Here is a 16,713-nt window from a genome sequence, read left to right as displayed (position 1 = left end):
TAGGCAAACAGATTTTACCTGGAATCAGCAGTATTTCATAGAAAGCATGTATCAAGTTTTGGCAACCTCTAAGCACAATCTGACAAAGTCTTTAATTTTATTTTTTTTAAGCACATGTTCACCAAGTGTATAAATAGAATTTCAAGCAAGACACCAACAGATTATCAGCTCACAGATTTGTTGCTTTGTAGGGGCAAACCTATTTTATTAATGCTACTTCACATCATGCAAATCCCCTTCAGAAAGGCTCCAGCACACTCCTTAGGACTCCCAAAATCATTAGCAAATGCCAAGCTCCATTCCAAAAAAAGTTTTAATTAGCAAGGCCATTCTACTCACATTAGTACTCCACATGAAAAACAGGAGGAGATGTCAGCTTTTCAAGGAATAAGCCCGTGCCAATCAACTCCAAACAATATGATTTATATTTATCATATTTTCCACATACTACAAACAAATTCAAACCTGAGGAAGAGTACTACCGATAGCTGGGGTGAAGAAAAGGGGATGGATTTCAGGACTTGGCCCTCGCAGCAAAAACTGATCAAGTTCTGAGAAGCTGCTGGCAAGAGCTGGGCTGCAGCTCTTGGGAGAATGTCAATCCCAAAATACACCATAACCAACTTGGTTCTACATTCCCCCTCATTCAGAGGGCAGCAGCAAATTTCAGGACAGTGAGCTGGATACCAAAAATAGGCTAAATTAAAAATAGTGTTTGAGGGAGATCTGAATAGACAGAAGGCATAAAGATATAGTAATGGATAAGAAAGCTCAGTGCAGCTGTTTGAATCTAACAGGAATTTACCTACATAAATTTTTATTCACCTGAATGATTTGGTTTACTCAGCTAACACTGTCTGGGGAAAAGAAAAAGCCCAGAAATAAGAGACAGTGAATATTCAAGAATCTACGACTATATATGTGTTATAAATAAAATTAATCTAAAAACAGTAGGAGAATTATATTTTGAGTAGACCACAAAACAATCATGGCAACTATGAATTTATCAGATCTGAATGTTAGCCACTCAGGAGTTCAGTATGCAAACTTCAGTTCAGGAGGAGAAAAAAATTTTTCTTTCAATTTGACACCTAGAAATTTGACTACAGCACTTGACTTCCAAAATCCTTCCTGCTTATTTCTGGTTTCCTCTTTCATTGCTTTACTAGTCTTCCCTACCATTCTGCTTTCCTTTTTTCTGATGTACCAATCCATTCAGTTACATTTCTCTCATTTGCCTTAGATGTCCTTCAGTTCTTGCTGTACCTGTTTTTAGCTCAAGTTTTATGTCACCTCTAATATTTTTCTTTTTCCGTCCGTTCTTTAACTTAATTTACTCATTATTCATACATAAATGAGTACTCATTTACTCATTAATTTCCTCATTTACAGCCCACTTTGTATCACTAGAAGCAGCCAGCCTGCAACCCACTCCATCCCCTCAAAAAAAATGAAGCTGGCAAATAAAAAGACAATGGCACAATGCACTTTAAGCCTGATGGCAGCAAAACATCTTTGTCATTTCAAATATTCATTATTGAATTGAGTATTCCTAATTTTGCATCATAGAAGTAATAGCTTTTTTTGGCCAAGATAATTATAAACCAAATAACCTGTCAGGCCTAATTATTAAGTACTATTCCTCGTTGTTAAAATAAAATAAAAGTTATCAATTCATTCACTCAGTGTTACAGCAACATGGCAAGAAAAAAAAATCCACACTTGTCATTACAAACCTGAACCTTCTTTTTGTGCTACATTAGCAACAGATGTTCCTAGAAATCAAAACACAGACACATGTACAAGACAATTAGGGCATTGTGATCTATTTCATCTTCTTGGCACAGATTGTGCCAACCTTTAGGCATTTCATCTTCATCGTGCCACGAAGCTCCTGATGACCTTGATCCACATGTGTAGAGCTTTCTGCCTTTCTCACCTGTGTACCAGTCTGGTCATCAAGCCAAACTCCGATCCATGACTGAAGGACATTGCAATGTCCCCTGACTGGAGACAACTTGGTTTTGCACTAAGAATGCTATATTCTACTCACCAAGGATTGCTTGCTCCTGGGTTAGCTCTTGGAAGCGTTCCCGCATGTTCTCCAGCTCCACAACAAGACGACGCTCAGATTCCTCTTTCAGGTTTAAGGCCTCTTCTAACGCAGCTTTTTCTGCAACATAGCCTTCAATAATGCCTGGAAGCCAAGTCAGAATGCACATAAAGCCATAGACAAACTCATCTACTGGGAAAAAAGCAGCTTGAAAACATGAGTAAACAGTTTTTGCCAAACAATGGAATGTGACATAAAAAGGAAGAACTAAAAGATGATTTATGTTTATACTGTAGCTAGGCTTTTGAAGTATCTTAAGGAACAAAATGTACTAGTTAATGTATTCAAAGATTATCAAGATTTTACGAGGCTGACACATCATGAAGTGTCTCCAAATCTGTAGAATTCAAATGGGGATCATTAAGCTTTGATGGCCTGGGATGAGCTTACAACACATCCTCTGCTGAGGGCTGACGTTTGAAGAAACAGAATCTCCAGAAAGTAAGATCAAATGTTAGATTTAGAGCCCAAGAAATCCAGGAAACACAACACACATCATAGATACTTGGAGGGACAAGCTCTGAGTAAACGACACTGCAATCTCACTCAGCTTCCTTTTCTTACCCTCTGCCTTATGAAGCTCTAGTGCCAGCTGGTTCTTGGCCTCACTCTCCTCACTGAGGCACTCCATCAGCTCCTGGTGCTGACTCACCACCTGGGCGGTCTCCCGATTGCAACGGCTGAACTCTTCCTCAAACTGTGCATGGTTTTCATGCATCTTCTCTAGCTACAAGTGAATAATTTCCCCAGCATCAGACCTCAGAGGCACATGCAAGGTAATAATACTGCAGACATTTCAACAAAAAACCTTCTCAAATTTTTAATAATGTTTACACATTAAGGTCCAAGTTTTGAAGTTTCATTTTACTACTAAGCTGACTTTGCCCAAAACTTCTGGATACTTTGGTGAATCCCTGTCCTTGCATACCAGTATTTTTGCCATAAGTCTTGCTTAGGAACTTATGTTTCTTCACTATTCATAAAAATAAATACTTCCCTATTAGCTAAACTGCTCAGCTTGACACTCCCTGAGCCACTTGAAATTTAAAGCATCCTTACACTTGAATTCTTCAAGAGATTCAGTCACCTTTAATAGACAGGGAAGTCCATGTATCAGGTTTCCCAGGTATACCACCAGTAAGCAAAGTATCCTGGATCACAGCTGATGAGGGTCACCTAGAACCCAGATCTGCCATGGCTTGGGCAACTGCTTTAACCACAAGTTAGCTATGTCTCAGTGGAACCATCATCAGTACCTAAAATTAAATTTATGCACCTCATTCTAGGAGGGATTTTTGAAGATGGTGAATATAAATTTCATACAGACACACATATCTGGGTTTCACAAAATACCTGATGAATAGATTAATTTCAGACATGTTTTTTTCCTTCCCGTCTTCTCTTCAATTAGGGACTTCCGTACCCAAAAAACTAGTTATTGTCACACTAAATTAAATCCTCAGATGTATACAGTGCTTGTGCATATACTCCAGATGTGCAGTCTAAACACTGCAAAACTCAGTATAGAAATACTCAAGTTCTTTTATGATACTAAGTGCATCTCCTTTTGTCAGAATTAAAGCAGCATAGAATTACAAGGACGTTTGTTTACTGCTATCTACATTTTCCCCAAGCATTTTGGCTGTAGACTGCATTTTCCTGAACCTGCTTATCACTGTCAAAAAAGCATCAATGTGAAGCAGGATAAAACCCCCTCAAAAAAACTACTGGTCTCCTGAAGTTACCAAACTAATTTAAATTCTAGTTTAGATCTACTTAAGGTGAACAATTTATTGCCTCCCCACAGGATGTGTTAAAAGACTTAGAACTGATTTCACATTTTCAGTGTTATACACAAAACCACAAAACTGTTTGTGTTGAAAGGGATCTTTAAAGACCAGCTAGTTCCAAACCCCTGCCATAAGCAGGGACATCATCCACTAGACCAGGCTGACTCTGTACAGATTAAAAAGCTTTACTTGTTTAGTTGACTCTGTAACCAGTTCCAGAAGTTTCTCCACTGCAGTGTGCAAACGATGACAGATTTTCTGTATTGTTTCTTCACTTTCACACGCCGATTCTGGCTTTGCAAAAACACTTTCACATAAGTACTGGCTCAACTCGGACACCTCGTCAGATGTTGGAGACAGCTGGTTGTGTTCTGTGAGAGTTTCATCAAGCAGCTCCTCTACTGAAAACAAGGAAGCTATTGAAAAACACAGGAAAGTGACAGCTAGCCACAAAACTGGTATCAGCCAGATAACTGACATCAGGCAGTGACATGGTCCTGGACATGCACTATGAGATGAAAACTTGGACACATCAAAAACTCAATGCTGAAAAATCATGAGGGTTTTTCACATGGTTTGGGAATCTTGTGCATACATCAGGACCTGGAACTCTGCATTCACCAAGTCCATCTTTCCTGCCCTATAATCTATACAAGCTTTTCTAACAACATTTTAATAGTTGCACTATTAAAAGAATTAAACTGAGAGAACACTGGTAGACAACTATCTTAAGTGTGGACCAACTTTAAAAGACACAAACATTGCAAAAAGAGATAATCTCTTTCTGATCTTCATCCATACAAAAGGATATGAAAAGGCAGTTTTCAAGAATTTTAATTGACAACATCCAGGTTTGCTGCTTTGTACTCACCTTTTTCTAGGTGATGGTTTTCTTTGGCTTTAAAATACTGCATGAATCCCATTTCTTCCATAATACTCTGAGTTTCTTTAGAATCTCCAAGAGCCAGGCTGTCATCAAGACCAATCTTGCTACAGATAAGGTCCTCAGTAACTATTGTGGCCTTCACCACTTCCATAAGCAGCTTCAGAACGTGCTGATAAGATTCACGCAGTTTTTCCCTGGAACAAAAGCATATTGAACATTTGAAAAATTGCATGCACTTGAAAGCTCTATTTCTATTTATGAAAATATTTTAGTTTTAAGATTAATACTAAGCCAGTTTCTGAAAGATATGAGAGAGAATTCTAGAAGCTTATGCAGCGTGACAGCTTCTCTAATCCACACATCCCCATGACACATCAAACCAATCCACTCCATCTGAAAGCCTCTTGGTCACAGAACCTCTCTCCATTTTTTTAGATTTTTCCAAGATTAGAGACAGCAGAAACCCCAAAACACCAAAGTCTTCGTCACACTGCAAGAAAAATAGCAAGAAAAAAACCCAACTTGCTCTTAATGTCAGAACAGATTGATAACTTAGAAAACCTCAAATAAATTGCAAATAAAAGCAATATATCATCCTTCAACCCTACTATTTTGAGCTGGCTTAGTTTTGCCAGATTATTGATTTCTTTATGAGAAGAGAGGAAACAAGCAAACAAAAAAACTCCAAGCACTAAGAATTATGTAACCAAAGATGAACAGACCTTTCCTCCTTGGACTGCTCAATATCAGACCTCAAGAGGGCTACCAAATTTCCTCCTTCTTGGTTTTCCCTGTCCCGCCGCTGAAGGAGTGTCTCCAGTTCAGAGTTGGTCTCCCCTATCTCATGCTTTAAAGACGCCACTTTCTTTTCCAGCTGTGGAAATACAGTAACAACACAAAGTCAACAATTTTGCTTAAACTTTGCTTTATAAACTCTACCTGAAAACAAGTTTCTAGAAGATTACTTATGTCCTTATATTTATTTGTTCAGATGATACCTATACCAGACTAAAACATATGATTACATATAAATAAAAATACATATTTGTACGTATATATCCACACCCACCTCCAGAATTCGCTGCCAAACAAATTACTGCCATTTTGTTAGAAACTCTGTCTCATAAGTAAGCTAAGCAAATAAGTCAAAATATCTATTTGGGAGAAAACTGCAAAGACAGAAAAGCATTCTGTTCCCATGCCAACATTCTCAACACTCATCAAGTCCTACAAGGAGAGCTGGAATGAGTAATGCATTCCCAGTCAGGAAACTCTTAGCATTACTCTGTTTTCCCCTAGTCTAATATATCACAATAATTAAAACTGCAGTCCCTCTAAAATATAACCCCAAAAACACATTTAAAATCTAAATTTGAAGTAATTTCTCCACACCTGGATAATTATTGTTGCCTTTTCCTGCAGCTGAGCTGATAACATTTCTTGTTCCTTTTGGTGAGCAGCCTGTGCCTTCTCCCTCTCCTGAATCAACATCTGCTCCTTGTCCTTTTTTTCAGCTTCAAATTCATCCTGCATAAATCATATATACTTGGATTTACTGAGAAGAAAAAAGTGCCCAAACACCACCACTACCACCCTCCCAAAAATGCTCAAACAGCCCCTGTATTTTTTCCGTATTCTTTAGAAGTACACATTCTGCCTTTCAGAATAATAAGCTGTAACTTACACATCAACACTTTCAAACAACAAAATTATGCTGAAACTGTGATCAAAATCAAAAATAATGTGGCCAGCAGAACCAGGGCAGTAACTGTCCCTCTGAACTCATCATTGATGAGCCACAATTTTATCTATGAACACCAATACACTCCAAAATTAATTTTTTCACCTATTTTTTACATTGGTAAGTCAAGAAAACAGCTTTCCCCCATGGCAAGAAATAAGACTTCAGAGCAGAAGACCTGCAGACCCAAGCTGACATGAATCCCGAGCCAGTCTGTCCCATGCTTTAGCAGTTAGGAAGGTAAAAAGCAGCTGACAGAAAGGGGTAGGATGACTTTCCTTGACCTAGAACATGGCATTTGTGGACAAAATCTCTGAAGTAGCCTGCTTGTTCTTCTCAGAAGCACTTAGAGAGTATGTCAGAGCACAGACAACAATTCTGAATACCTCAAATCTGCTAGGGGAGGCAGAGGGAAGAAACCAAGGGAACATGTTGGCTTGAAGACAACTGCATAATCAGCACAGGGGAGTGGGAAGGGAAAGGCTTGTAAAAAACTGCATCAGCCACAATACAGCTCAGTCTGACAAATGCAAAAAGATCCAATCTCTTCTGAGACAAAACACTGGTCATCAAGTTCATGTGGCAAAAAAAATCCCCAATTGAATCCATAGTCAGCTGTACCAGCAGGAGAATTAGCCCTGGAAAAGGTTCAACAAAAAGTGAAGTTTCTGGTGTCACAAATGCTTATTAAGGCAGCATAAGAGAAAAAAAAAACAGGGATAATTTCTGGAGTTTCTGCATAACACTCAGTTCAGTCCCAGCTTTTATGGGCTGGAGACTGGGGTTCAGCTGAGGACAGCAGTGCCAAATAACCCAAAACAATTTTTCAGGATACATCTGTGCCCTCTGTTTCAAAAGACAGCTGCAACAGCCAGAGAGAGGTGAAATAGTGATCAGGACTACACAGAGGGCCAGAGGCAGGAAACATCTTGAAAATGCTTATCATGATGCTTATCATGGTGAATCAATGAAAGCAGCGAGTAATAACAAGAGTATCAACAAAGTATCTCATAGACATAGACAAAGTATCTGACTGCCATCACACACTTGGTACAGGCTTAGATGAAACTGAATATTTTGCCACATACACACAGTATGTGCAGTAGATGTGGGATGATAGACCAAGAGCACAGTCTCTGCAGACACTAAGAAGAAAAAGTCTCCAATGACAAACTGAACATGTACACAAGGAATGCTGCTTAGAGCATGTTCCACTGATTTTTTTGGTTTTAGCTGAAGGACACTTCATATCCAGTTCAGGACTTGAAGACAAGCCTGTGGTAAAGACAATTGCCCACAGTAGACTGCTTTATTTCCAGTGCTGTTTTTCTAGTTCTAACACTGTGAACCATGGGAGAGATCTCACTCAGACTGTCATTTTAGAGGCTGAAGAACAAAAATGTTACACCAATTGTTCTTTTTCAGTGAAACACACTCCCAGTGCATACTCAGAAGCACATTTTCACCAGAGCCTACCTTCAGCTGTGCAATCTGCTGTTCCAGCAGCACCTCTGACTGACACTTCAACAGCTCAATCTCCTCCTGGAACTGAAGCTGCTGCTTCAATTTTACCTCTGCAAATTGAGCCAGAAGAGCTGTTCTCACAGATTCTACTTCAGAGGCTGATGCAGAAGCATACAGCTGCAGACAAGGAAGGAAGATAAAATATTTTAGCCACAGTGTTAGAATTAAGGAAAAGATGAAACCAAACTAAACTGACCAAGCTAAACCAAATTCTGAGAGTACATTCACAATCCTCAAGGTCATACAGGGCTGTCATTTATCATCACGCTGAGTATAGAAAAAAGCAGGTTGATAAAAATAGATAAGAAACAACTAGGCATTAGGTATCAAATATCTCCTGTATTCATGAGGCCATCAGGTCAGACCAGCAAAGTACTTTGGACTTACTCTTTCCAAGAGACACTTCCCTAAAAAAAAAACTCAAAAAATAAAGAGGAAAGAGGGGGAGAGAAACACAGACAGCATATTTTGTCAAGATGTGATTTCCCTTGTTCAAATGGGAACAAACACTACACATCTCTATACAGTGCAATTATCCTGGGATACAACAGTGAAAGGTTTGAGAGATTTTTGTTCTTTTAGGGTTTTTTATGCTACTATTCTCTCTAAGAAGAGTCACTGTTGTCATCAGATAGACAAATCCTTTTCCCAGGATGATGCACTTGAAGACTGAATCACCATTAGAACATCCCAGGAAACTAATGAAACTTCCTCCCCTGGCAATCTACTCTTCTAAAAGTGATTTAAGAGTTATTTGGAACAATATAAAATTTTCAATTTAGTAAGTGAAAAAGCAAAAGTTAGTAGTAATGTTTTAACTTAATGTGTTCTGTGGTTATAACTGGATAAAGCTCATTTTGTTTGTGACTTTTCCTACTGTATGAGTGCAATATGTAACACTAGCTGCTGCTTGCATCTGCAGTAGTCAGATTATATCCTCTTACTACTGCCACTATTAAAAAAATTCTAAAACCATCTAGATATACAGCCTTATTTCAAAGCTTAATAAAATTGAATTTACTTTATGATAAAACATGGATTGTTTTGAGTTTAGGTGTTAGCAGCATTCTGACCTCTTGCTCACGTTCATGCTGTGCTTTTAGCTTCCCTAGCTCTTTTTCCAGCTCTATGGAGTACTCTTCCTTATGTTTCCTAATATCTGCCTCATGAAGGTCCTGAAGCTCTTTGAGTGCTCTCTTGTGCTTTTCCTCCATCTGCAGCACTTCTTCACGTAACAGATCCAGAGCCAGACATTTTTCTTCCTCCAGCAAATGCCTTTGATTTCGAAGAGCTGTGTTCAGATCATCCTGCATAAGCATTAATTTAAAAAAAGGAGAGGGAAAAAAAGCAAGTATAAGTATCTTTGCAACCCATTTGTCAAGCACATGTCCTGCTGTATCAAAGCTTTTAAAGTAAACAGGAACAATATTGTTTCATGAAGGATGAGCATACATACATATATACATACTCTCTAAAGCATTTAAATGGGTTTATTTTTCTTATCTAGTGTAAGTTTTGTAAATCCTTACTTATTCAGAAAGATCTTTAGATTCCTAGAGCTGTAACTTAACCTCCAAAATTGCATTTGCTTTGGTCTAATCACTTTCTGAAGACTTACACAACAGCTCTACCAGGGAGAGAAGGTCTGAGCCACAAAATGAAGACCCCCTCCAATCTTAAAAACATTAAAAGATATATCTCATTTGTACCTTTTCCACAAATGATATAGAAAACTCATTAGACTGAGCATTTGGGGCAGGAAGCAACAGATGGATTTAATTTTCAGCTGGAGTTTCCTGTTTCAGCTCAGAATATGGCCAGATAAAATGTGTCTGTGCTGGCACGAAGACATTGTGAAAATATCCCCCAAGAACAAAGGAAAAGGTGATCCCACACAATGTGTCATGAAATTTCACCTCCTGTGCTAGGTTTTCTTTCTGACTCACCTTATGAGCTTCTTCTGCTTCAAGAGCCATGGTTTTCAGCTTTTCCATATTAACAGTAGCTAGCTCAATTTTCAAATTATTTTGGATAAGTTGAAGTTCTTCAGCATGCTTTAATTTCAGCATCTCAACCTCCTGAAGTAGTTGTGCCTGATGCATTTTATCCTGCTCTTGAAGCTGCTCCCTGTGCTGCAGCTGCAGCTTCTCCAGAGCCCAACTGTGTTCATCTCTTACACTCTGAATTTCAGATAGGTAGGAAGACTCCAAGGAATCCAGATTTGATAAGTGCTTAACCTCCAGCTCATCAATTTGGGCCTGATGCTTTGTCTGTAGTTCAGCAACACAACTTTCAAGCTGAATCTGCTGTTTACTTTCCAGTGTAGATTTAAGTGTCTCAATTTCAGCTTGGTGTTTTGCCTGAAAATCAGCTGTCAGAGACAAAATCTGCTGCTTATGCTTCTCCTGTAACTGCTGACTTTGGAGTTCCAGCTCATCCACATGTTTCATTTTCAGCTTTTGGAGAAGAATCTCTTGCTCAGTTGTGAATTTCTGAGTCACTGCTTTGTGTTCCTCCATAAACCTGTATTATTTCCAAGAAAATTAAGAAGCTATTGTCAAAAAAGGCATTGTTTTTATTTTTTAAATGATTGAGCTAATAAGTAATAATCCAAGGAAAATAAATAGAGCTCACTTAACCTCCACAAGTTTTACTTGATGCCTCAAATAGAGAAATAAATTCAGAGCAAGCAACAACAATGATTTCATAGCCACATAATTAAAGCTTTCTGCAATGTCACCTGGGAGTATCTGGTTATTACTAGAGAACCTGGCATCCCTATTAACTTACAAATAGAGACCGACATGTTTGAGAAATACTAACGTGACAGTATCTCATGGTGTATATATTGCTACATCTCAAATGTGTTATCTGCAAATAAATGAACTGTCATAACAAACACCTCTAAAAACACCTGGTAAAGACAGACATAAAATCACTGTGGAGATGTATGTGGGATACTTGGGGGCTCCACCAAACCCAGCTGATCTCTCCTTAAAGCTTGATGCAGAAAATCTAGTATCTGAAGTACTGCCATTTACTGCAATCTACTGTAACTACAGGATTTTTGCATGCACACCAATAACTGAAAAAAAAACTTGTCTAAAAGTTAAGTTGCTGCTTTCAGTGTTTACTTACAGTCATTATTTCTCCAGTCTTGTTCTGTGAACATATTTTTGGGAAGGGAAGAAGGGATAAATTTGAAGCAAAGCATGCAAATACCAATATGAGCTTGTTTACTTCCCTTAATTCACTTGAAACAACAGGTGTAGGAAGGGGAAGAAAAACAGTAGTTTCAGAACTAAAGAATACCAAAGGGGGCCCCATTAACCTCAGCATTCAATGGTTAGCACAAGTTTCATTCACCAGGAAAAGCTTGTTTACATTCATTCGAATTGTTTAAAAACAGAGAATTTTTCCGCTTATGTGGAGGCCCAAGTGCCTTAACCCTGGAGAGACACCCCTCTAGATTAGGGTGGGGAAAACCTTGTTCTCACGGGTTTTTGCAGCCACACGTTAGTACCTGTTGGGTTCTGGTGTTCTAGCGGTTTGTGGAAATTGGTAACACCCTTGTTCAGCCCCCGTTTGCCATTTATGTAAATTTCCTGGAATCTTCTTTCTTCCCTTAACCCCCATTGGCTCTGTTTTCCTGCAGAACTCCACCCCTGTTGCCCTATTGGCTCTCCCAACCTTTAGCCACTCCCATGCACCACTTTCCTTTATCCCTACCGGCCCTTGACCATCAGATGCACCCCTTCTGCCCCCATTTTACCCTGAGCCCTCAGACCAGTTCTTGTTCTCATCCCTGAACCTGTTTGTGGCTGTGTTCAATAAACCAGTTGTTGGATTATCAAACGAGAATCCATCCCTTTGTCTTAAATCACCAGTATTTTCTACTGGTGTGCTCCAGGCTGAGTGACACAGGTCATCCTCTGGGATCTCGTTGTGGCCCAGGCTGTAACACACTTATATATCCTGTCACGCTTCTCTTTGAAGGCTGGTCTATGATTTCCATCTCTGCTGTAACTCCTAACAGGCAAAACCCGACTACATTTTATTTGCTAGACTAGATGAAATGCCTTTACACAAAGCAAAATCTACAGCAGATGATAACAGACAACAGTGCTGTTCCCTGGGACAGCAGCTTTATATATGTAAATCAGATAGTGCCATCAAGTGACTACCTTGCACTCTCACTAAGTTTAAAATAAGACAAAGCAACTCTAACAATGAGTGAGCTTCTAAGGGAAACTTACTTGTTTTGTGCTTCCAGGAGTTTCAGTGCACATTCTTCCTGCAGGCTGAGTGTGGCTTTTTCCATTTCTTTCGCCATGACAGCTTTGACTGCCTCCAGGTCAGCTTCGTACTGCTGCTGAGCTTTCTGCACAGCCTGGGCACCTCCAAGGCTGTCCTCCAGCTGCTGCAAGTTGTTTTGCTGCTCCTTCACCAGCTTTTCTAGCTCTAGAATTTTGGCAGCTTGGTGATCTTGAAGCTGAATCATTTCAGCTTCACGGAGTTCAAACTGTTTCTGCAAGTTCTGCTTCTCAGATTCTGCTCTGGTTTGCAGTTCTATGTGCAATAGCGATAACTTCTCTTCTGCTAGGATTCTCTGGGCCTCACTTTCACATTGCCATTTCTTCTCTTTTTCTTTGTACATATTCTCTATTTTCTGGACTTCTTCTCTTAATTCATTTTTGTGATCCTCAGCAATTTTATATTTTACCTGTGAAGACAATTATTTAAAAGAAAAAAGAATAAACCACCAAAACCAAACTGAAGTGCATGAAATGAACACTCAGGTATTTAAGGTCTTGGAAAGATTAAATTCTTGTAGTGAAGTAACCCTTCCTAATGAAAGTAAGGCTGAAATAACTAAATTTATAAACTGACATGATGCATTGAATTCAATGCATTATTAAGAATTAATCTGGGTTATTAAGATAAGAAAAAAATAAGGCAGAATTCTATAATTAATATGGTACTCTATGTTGACTTTTCTTGAGGTCGTTTATCTTCTTTTCAGGTGTTCAACTTACACAGCTATGGGCATCTTAGGTGTTTATATTAGGCATGAATAAAACCCCTTTTTAAACTTCTTTTAAAAGCCACATAAAAAGCGTGTAACATAAGAACAGAAGCCAAAGCAGCAAATGACTGCTCAGTGACAGAAGGCAAAAAAAGACTCTCTAGCTTTCTCCATCAATTTCTAAGCCTGGAAAAGGATACATGGCTCTTTAAAAAGGGTGGAAAGGAGGACTTGATAAATAAGAGCTTCACCCATCTAATTCTCACAAGCACTCAAATATGCAACAATTTAAGCAAGGGATTAACATCCAATCTAAGTTAATTCTCAGACTGAACAGCTGATTTAACATGTAAGAGTGATGGTACTGTGTATGATTGTCTCAGCTCTAAGACTTTGAGGTACAAGAATTATACCAAAACAGAAATGTATTCCAACATTTGTGTCTATCCAGGCAAGTACATTTAAAGTTTAGCTACTATCCCCAAACCAGGGACTTCTAAGTGCAAGTGCTGCCTTCCCCTCCCTTGGCCTTCCCACCAGGCTGGAGCTTGCCCAACTCTACACAAAACAGTTCTGTAGTACAAATTACCTTTTCCATTTCTTCTTTCAGATGCTTTTCATTTTGCTCAGAAAAATCTTTTTGTTTTATAATCTCTTCCTTTAAATGCCTTATTTCCTCTGAGAGCTCTGCAATACGCTGTTTCTCAGAGCTGGAGAGAGCGAGCTTGGCTTTGTGCTCTTCCTCCAACACAGACACCTCTATCTCAACCTGACATGCTACATCTTGAGCACTCTGGAGACACAGCTTGGTGATTTCTGGAAGGAAAAAAAAAAACCTAAAAAATCCAAGCCAGACAATAAAATGACATTCTGGAATTTATTTCAACAGCTCCTATTGATGCACAGAAATAAAGCTGAATGTTGTCAGCTGTGCAATTTATCCATACCCATGCTAACTACAGGACAAGGAGAACCCCTTAGCTGGATGATTTTATATACTCTGTTCCATTTTATCACTGCCTTGGGAATTTACCAGTATTAACACACACAGAAATAATCATAAAACTTGTGGCATGACCTCCCTCCTTATCTGCAACAGCCAGAGGAGCAAGCTTTCTTTATGGGCAATGTAATGACAGATTTATGGAAGTTTTATCTGCTCTTTTGCACATCATATTATACAAGGCATTTCCCTGGAAGTCAGATGGGACAAATCTCTAAACATTCTTATTTAAGCAGTTTTGATAGTCTCTCTAGTATTAAAAATAAATAATTCAAGGTAAGAATTATAACTGCAAATTTAAAAAGCTTTACTAATCCTTTTAACCAACATACAATGGAATACAACTATAACCATGTGTGTCAAATTAGCTAACTAAGTTATGTATTGTTAGTCCAAATGTTTGTATGACAGTGCCCTTCTAGGCACCAGAAATGGAAACCTGAACAACTCCTTTTAGCAACTGTTCCACAGTTCTAGTAGTTTTTACTACAGAATAAACAACTTCAGGTCACCAAATCTTCTGAAGTGCAACTCAACATGCCCGTAAGTGCTCAACAAAAGGGATTAACATCTGTTCAATGTTCCCCATAGTTTAGGGTAAACTAATAAGTTGAAAACTTCTTCAGATAAGCCTGTTCAAAGAAAAATATAAGCCACACAACCAACTTACTGTTTCCCTTCCCAGTCTATCAGGCCATCCTACCTTTAGAATGTTCTTCTGAAAGTTGGGCACGGAGCTGCTCAAGTTCTAAACAATGCTTTCTTTTCATGGCCTCAATTTCTGTTACATATTTGTCTGACAGATCCATCTTCATTTTCATCAGGTCCTCTTTATACTCAAGTGCAAGGGAGGATCTTAAGGAATCCAATTCATGCTTGTGTTGTTCTGTAAGCTGTAGCTGCAAACAGGCAAGTTCTTCCTACAGAAATAAAGTGTTAGGTAGAGATCTTTAGCTTCTAAAAACCATGATAAGAACCTTTCAATGAGAGAAAGGAAAATTCCTTTTCCAAACACATAGTCAACTTGAAATAAGTTGAGCAAAAATGTTGAGATCTTCAGTCACAGCAAGGTGCATGAAAATAGGGGCATAAATTTAAGAGGGAGCAAATTAGCATCTTGGCTTGAAGAGAACATGGACAGCCACAATTACTACCAGAACTACAGAGAAGAGAAACACCATGAATTCTGCACTTGTGTAGAAGAACTGATAAGCTCCTAACTCAGCACAGGATAATCCAAACACCACACAAAATTACAAAGCACTGTTTCAGCTGTACTTCTCCACAGCCTCTCTGAGGCTGAGAGCTATTTAAAGATGGTAATTTACAACATTCCTGTCAAAAATAATTAAGCCCTACTACACATCTGAAATTAGTTTACTCTTTGTAAGAGCTAGGAATCAGACATCAGTTTTCATACAGGTCATGTGAAGAACAGTAAAGCTTAAAATATAGCAAAAATCCTACCTGTTGTTGTTCAAGCTGTTGGTTTAGCTGACCAAGTGCACCACTTCTCTCTTTCTCAGCAGACTCTTCAAAAAGTGTGACAGAAGAACTGAGAAAAGGGTTTTAAAGTTTAAGGCTGTGATATGTCATGAATTCAGTTAAATTTACTTGATGACTTATGGTGTAGTACTGAAAGCAAGCAAAGAGCAACTATAACAACTGCTCAGGACTGGGCCATCACCTAATACTCAATCCCAATAGATTTAGATGCTATCATCTTTTATGGTAAACAAAAAGAAAATGGAAGCATGCTGTCATAAAATGAAAGGGAAAAGAACAGATCACCTGATATCCCCTACTTGATCTTGACTCATTTCCAACTCCGACAGTGAATAGTCCTTCAGTTCTTGCGGTCTCTGATGCAACAAAGTCAATTCTTCTTTGTAGTTTTCTTCAGCAACAATTAACTTGTTTTCAAAATAAAGTCTCAGTTGTTCCAATTCAGCTTCGTGCTCCTTGTTTCTCTGCTGACACTGCTGTTCAAACTCCTGTTTTAAACACTCTATTTCTTTTACCTGTGATGCTCGAGCCAGGAGCTGCTCTTTTAGCTCTGGAATGGAGGCAAAACCAACACAAGCACTAAGAATATATATCTTTAAGCTAAATGATTCTGTGAAGATTAGATTTAGTTGCAGAGTGTCAGTGGTTTAGGAATGGCATTGCCCCATTAATATTCCCATGAAAAACACCACAAGCCACTTCCTTCTCAATGGGACTCACAGAAGGCAGAGATCACAGGTTGAAGTAAGAGCCATTCACTGGAAATAGCAATGAGATAAGAAAAATGAATTTCTGAAAGACAAGAACTCCTTCCTCTGAAAACATTCTCAGTTACAGTTACAGTACGTTCAGAGAAACCACTCACACTAAGAATCAAAACCACCAGCACAATGTTAGGTCTCATTGTTTTCTTACAGTACAGGACTAGGCTGGTAACAAGCAGAGTCATGCACTATTGCTTAACCTTCACACCTGCTTGCTGTTGTAGCACCCAGAAGCAATAAATTATTCAAGAACATTTAATTTGCTCCAGGCAAAACTATCCAAACAAAACCAAACTGAGCATAAACTGCGCAGAAAACCAAAAATCACAGGAAGGAAAATAAAATCAATTCTGGATTACT

The 16,713-nt window shown here is 38.7% G+C and overlaps 1 protein-coding gene across 15 annotated transcripts in view; it reads right to left on the bottom strand.

Moving 5' to 3' along the window:
- PCNT (pericentrin) overlaps positions 1-16,713 on the bottom strand; it is a 71,135-nt gene that overhangs the window by 32,924 nt on the left and 21,498 nt on the right. For 9 of the 15 annotated variants that reach the window (XM_088058678.1, XM_014257780.2, XM_088058688.1 and 6 more), the window contains 15 exons: positions 15,875-16,139; positions 15,551-15,638; positions 14,787-15,003; positions 13,670-13,896; positions 12,311-12,777; positions 10,001-10,577; positions 9,128-9,361; positions 8,007-8,171; positions 6,182-6,316; positions 5,512-5,663; positions 4,775-4,983; positions 4,093-4,319; positions 2,678-2,840; positions 2,054-2,197; positions 1,737-1,775 (listed from right to left, as the gene is read on the bottom strand). In XM_088058678.1, the coding sequence (XP_087914804.1) occupies positions 1,737-1,775; positions 2,054-2,197; positions 2,678-2,840; positions 4,093-4,319; positions 4,775-4,983; positions 5,512-5,663; positions 6,182-6,316; positions 8,007-8,171; positions 9,128-9,361; positions 10,001-10,577; positions 12,311-12,777; positions 13,670-13,896; positions 14,787-15,003; positions 15,551-15,638; positions 15,875-16,139 (3,309 nt within the window). The remainder of the gene's footprint in view (positions 1-1,736; positions 1,776-2,053; positions 2,198-2,677; positions 2,841-4,092; positions 4,320-4,774; positions 4,984-5,511; positions 5,664-6,181; positions 6,317-8,006; positions 8,172-9,127; positions 9,362-10,000; positions 10,578-12,310; positions 12,778-13,669; positions 13,897-14,786; positions 15,004-15,550; positions 15,639-15,874; positions 16,140-16,713) is intronic. The other 6 variants (XM_088058679.1, XM_088058685.1, XM_014257782.2 and 3 more) reach the window with 4 other exon arrangements.

The sequence above is a fragment of the Pseudopodoces humilis genome, chromosome 8 (genome assembly GCF_049639895.1).
Source record: "Pseudopodoces humilis isolate 2021_Gansu_Grassland_sample_001 chromosome 8, ASM4963989v1, whole genome shotgun sequence".
Classification (NCBI taxonomy): Eukaryota; Metazoa; Chordata; class Aves; order Passeriformes; family Paridae; genus Pseudopodoces; species Pseudopodoces humilis.
Note: the sequence above shows the minus strand (reverse complement) of the source record. Positions and strands in the feature narration are given on the sequence as shown.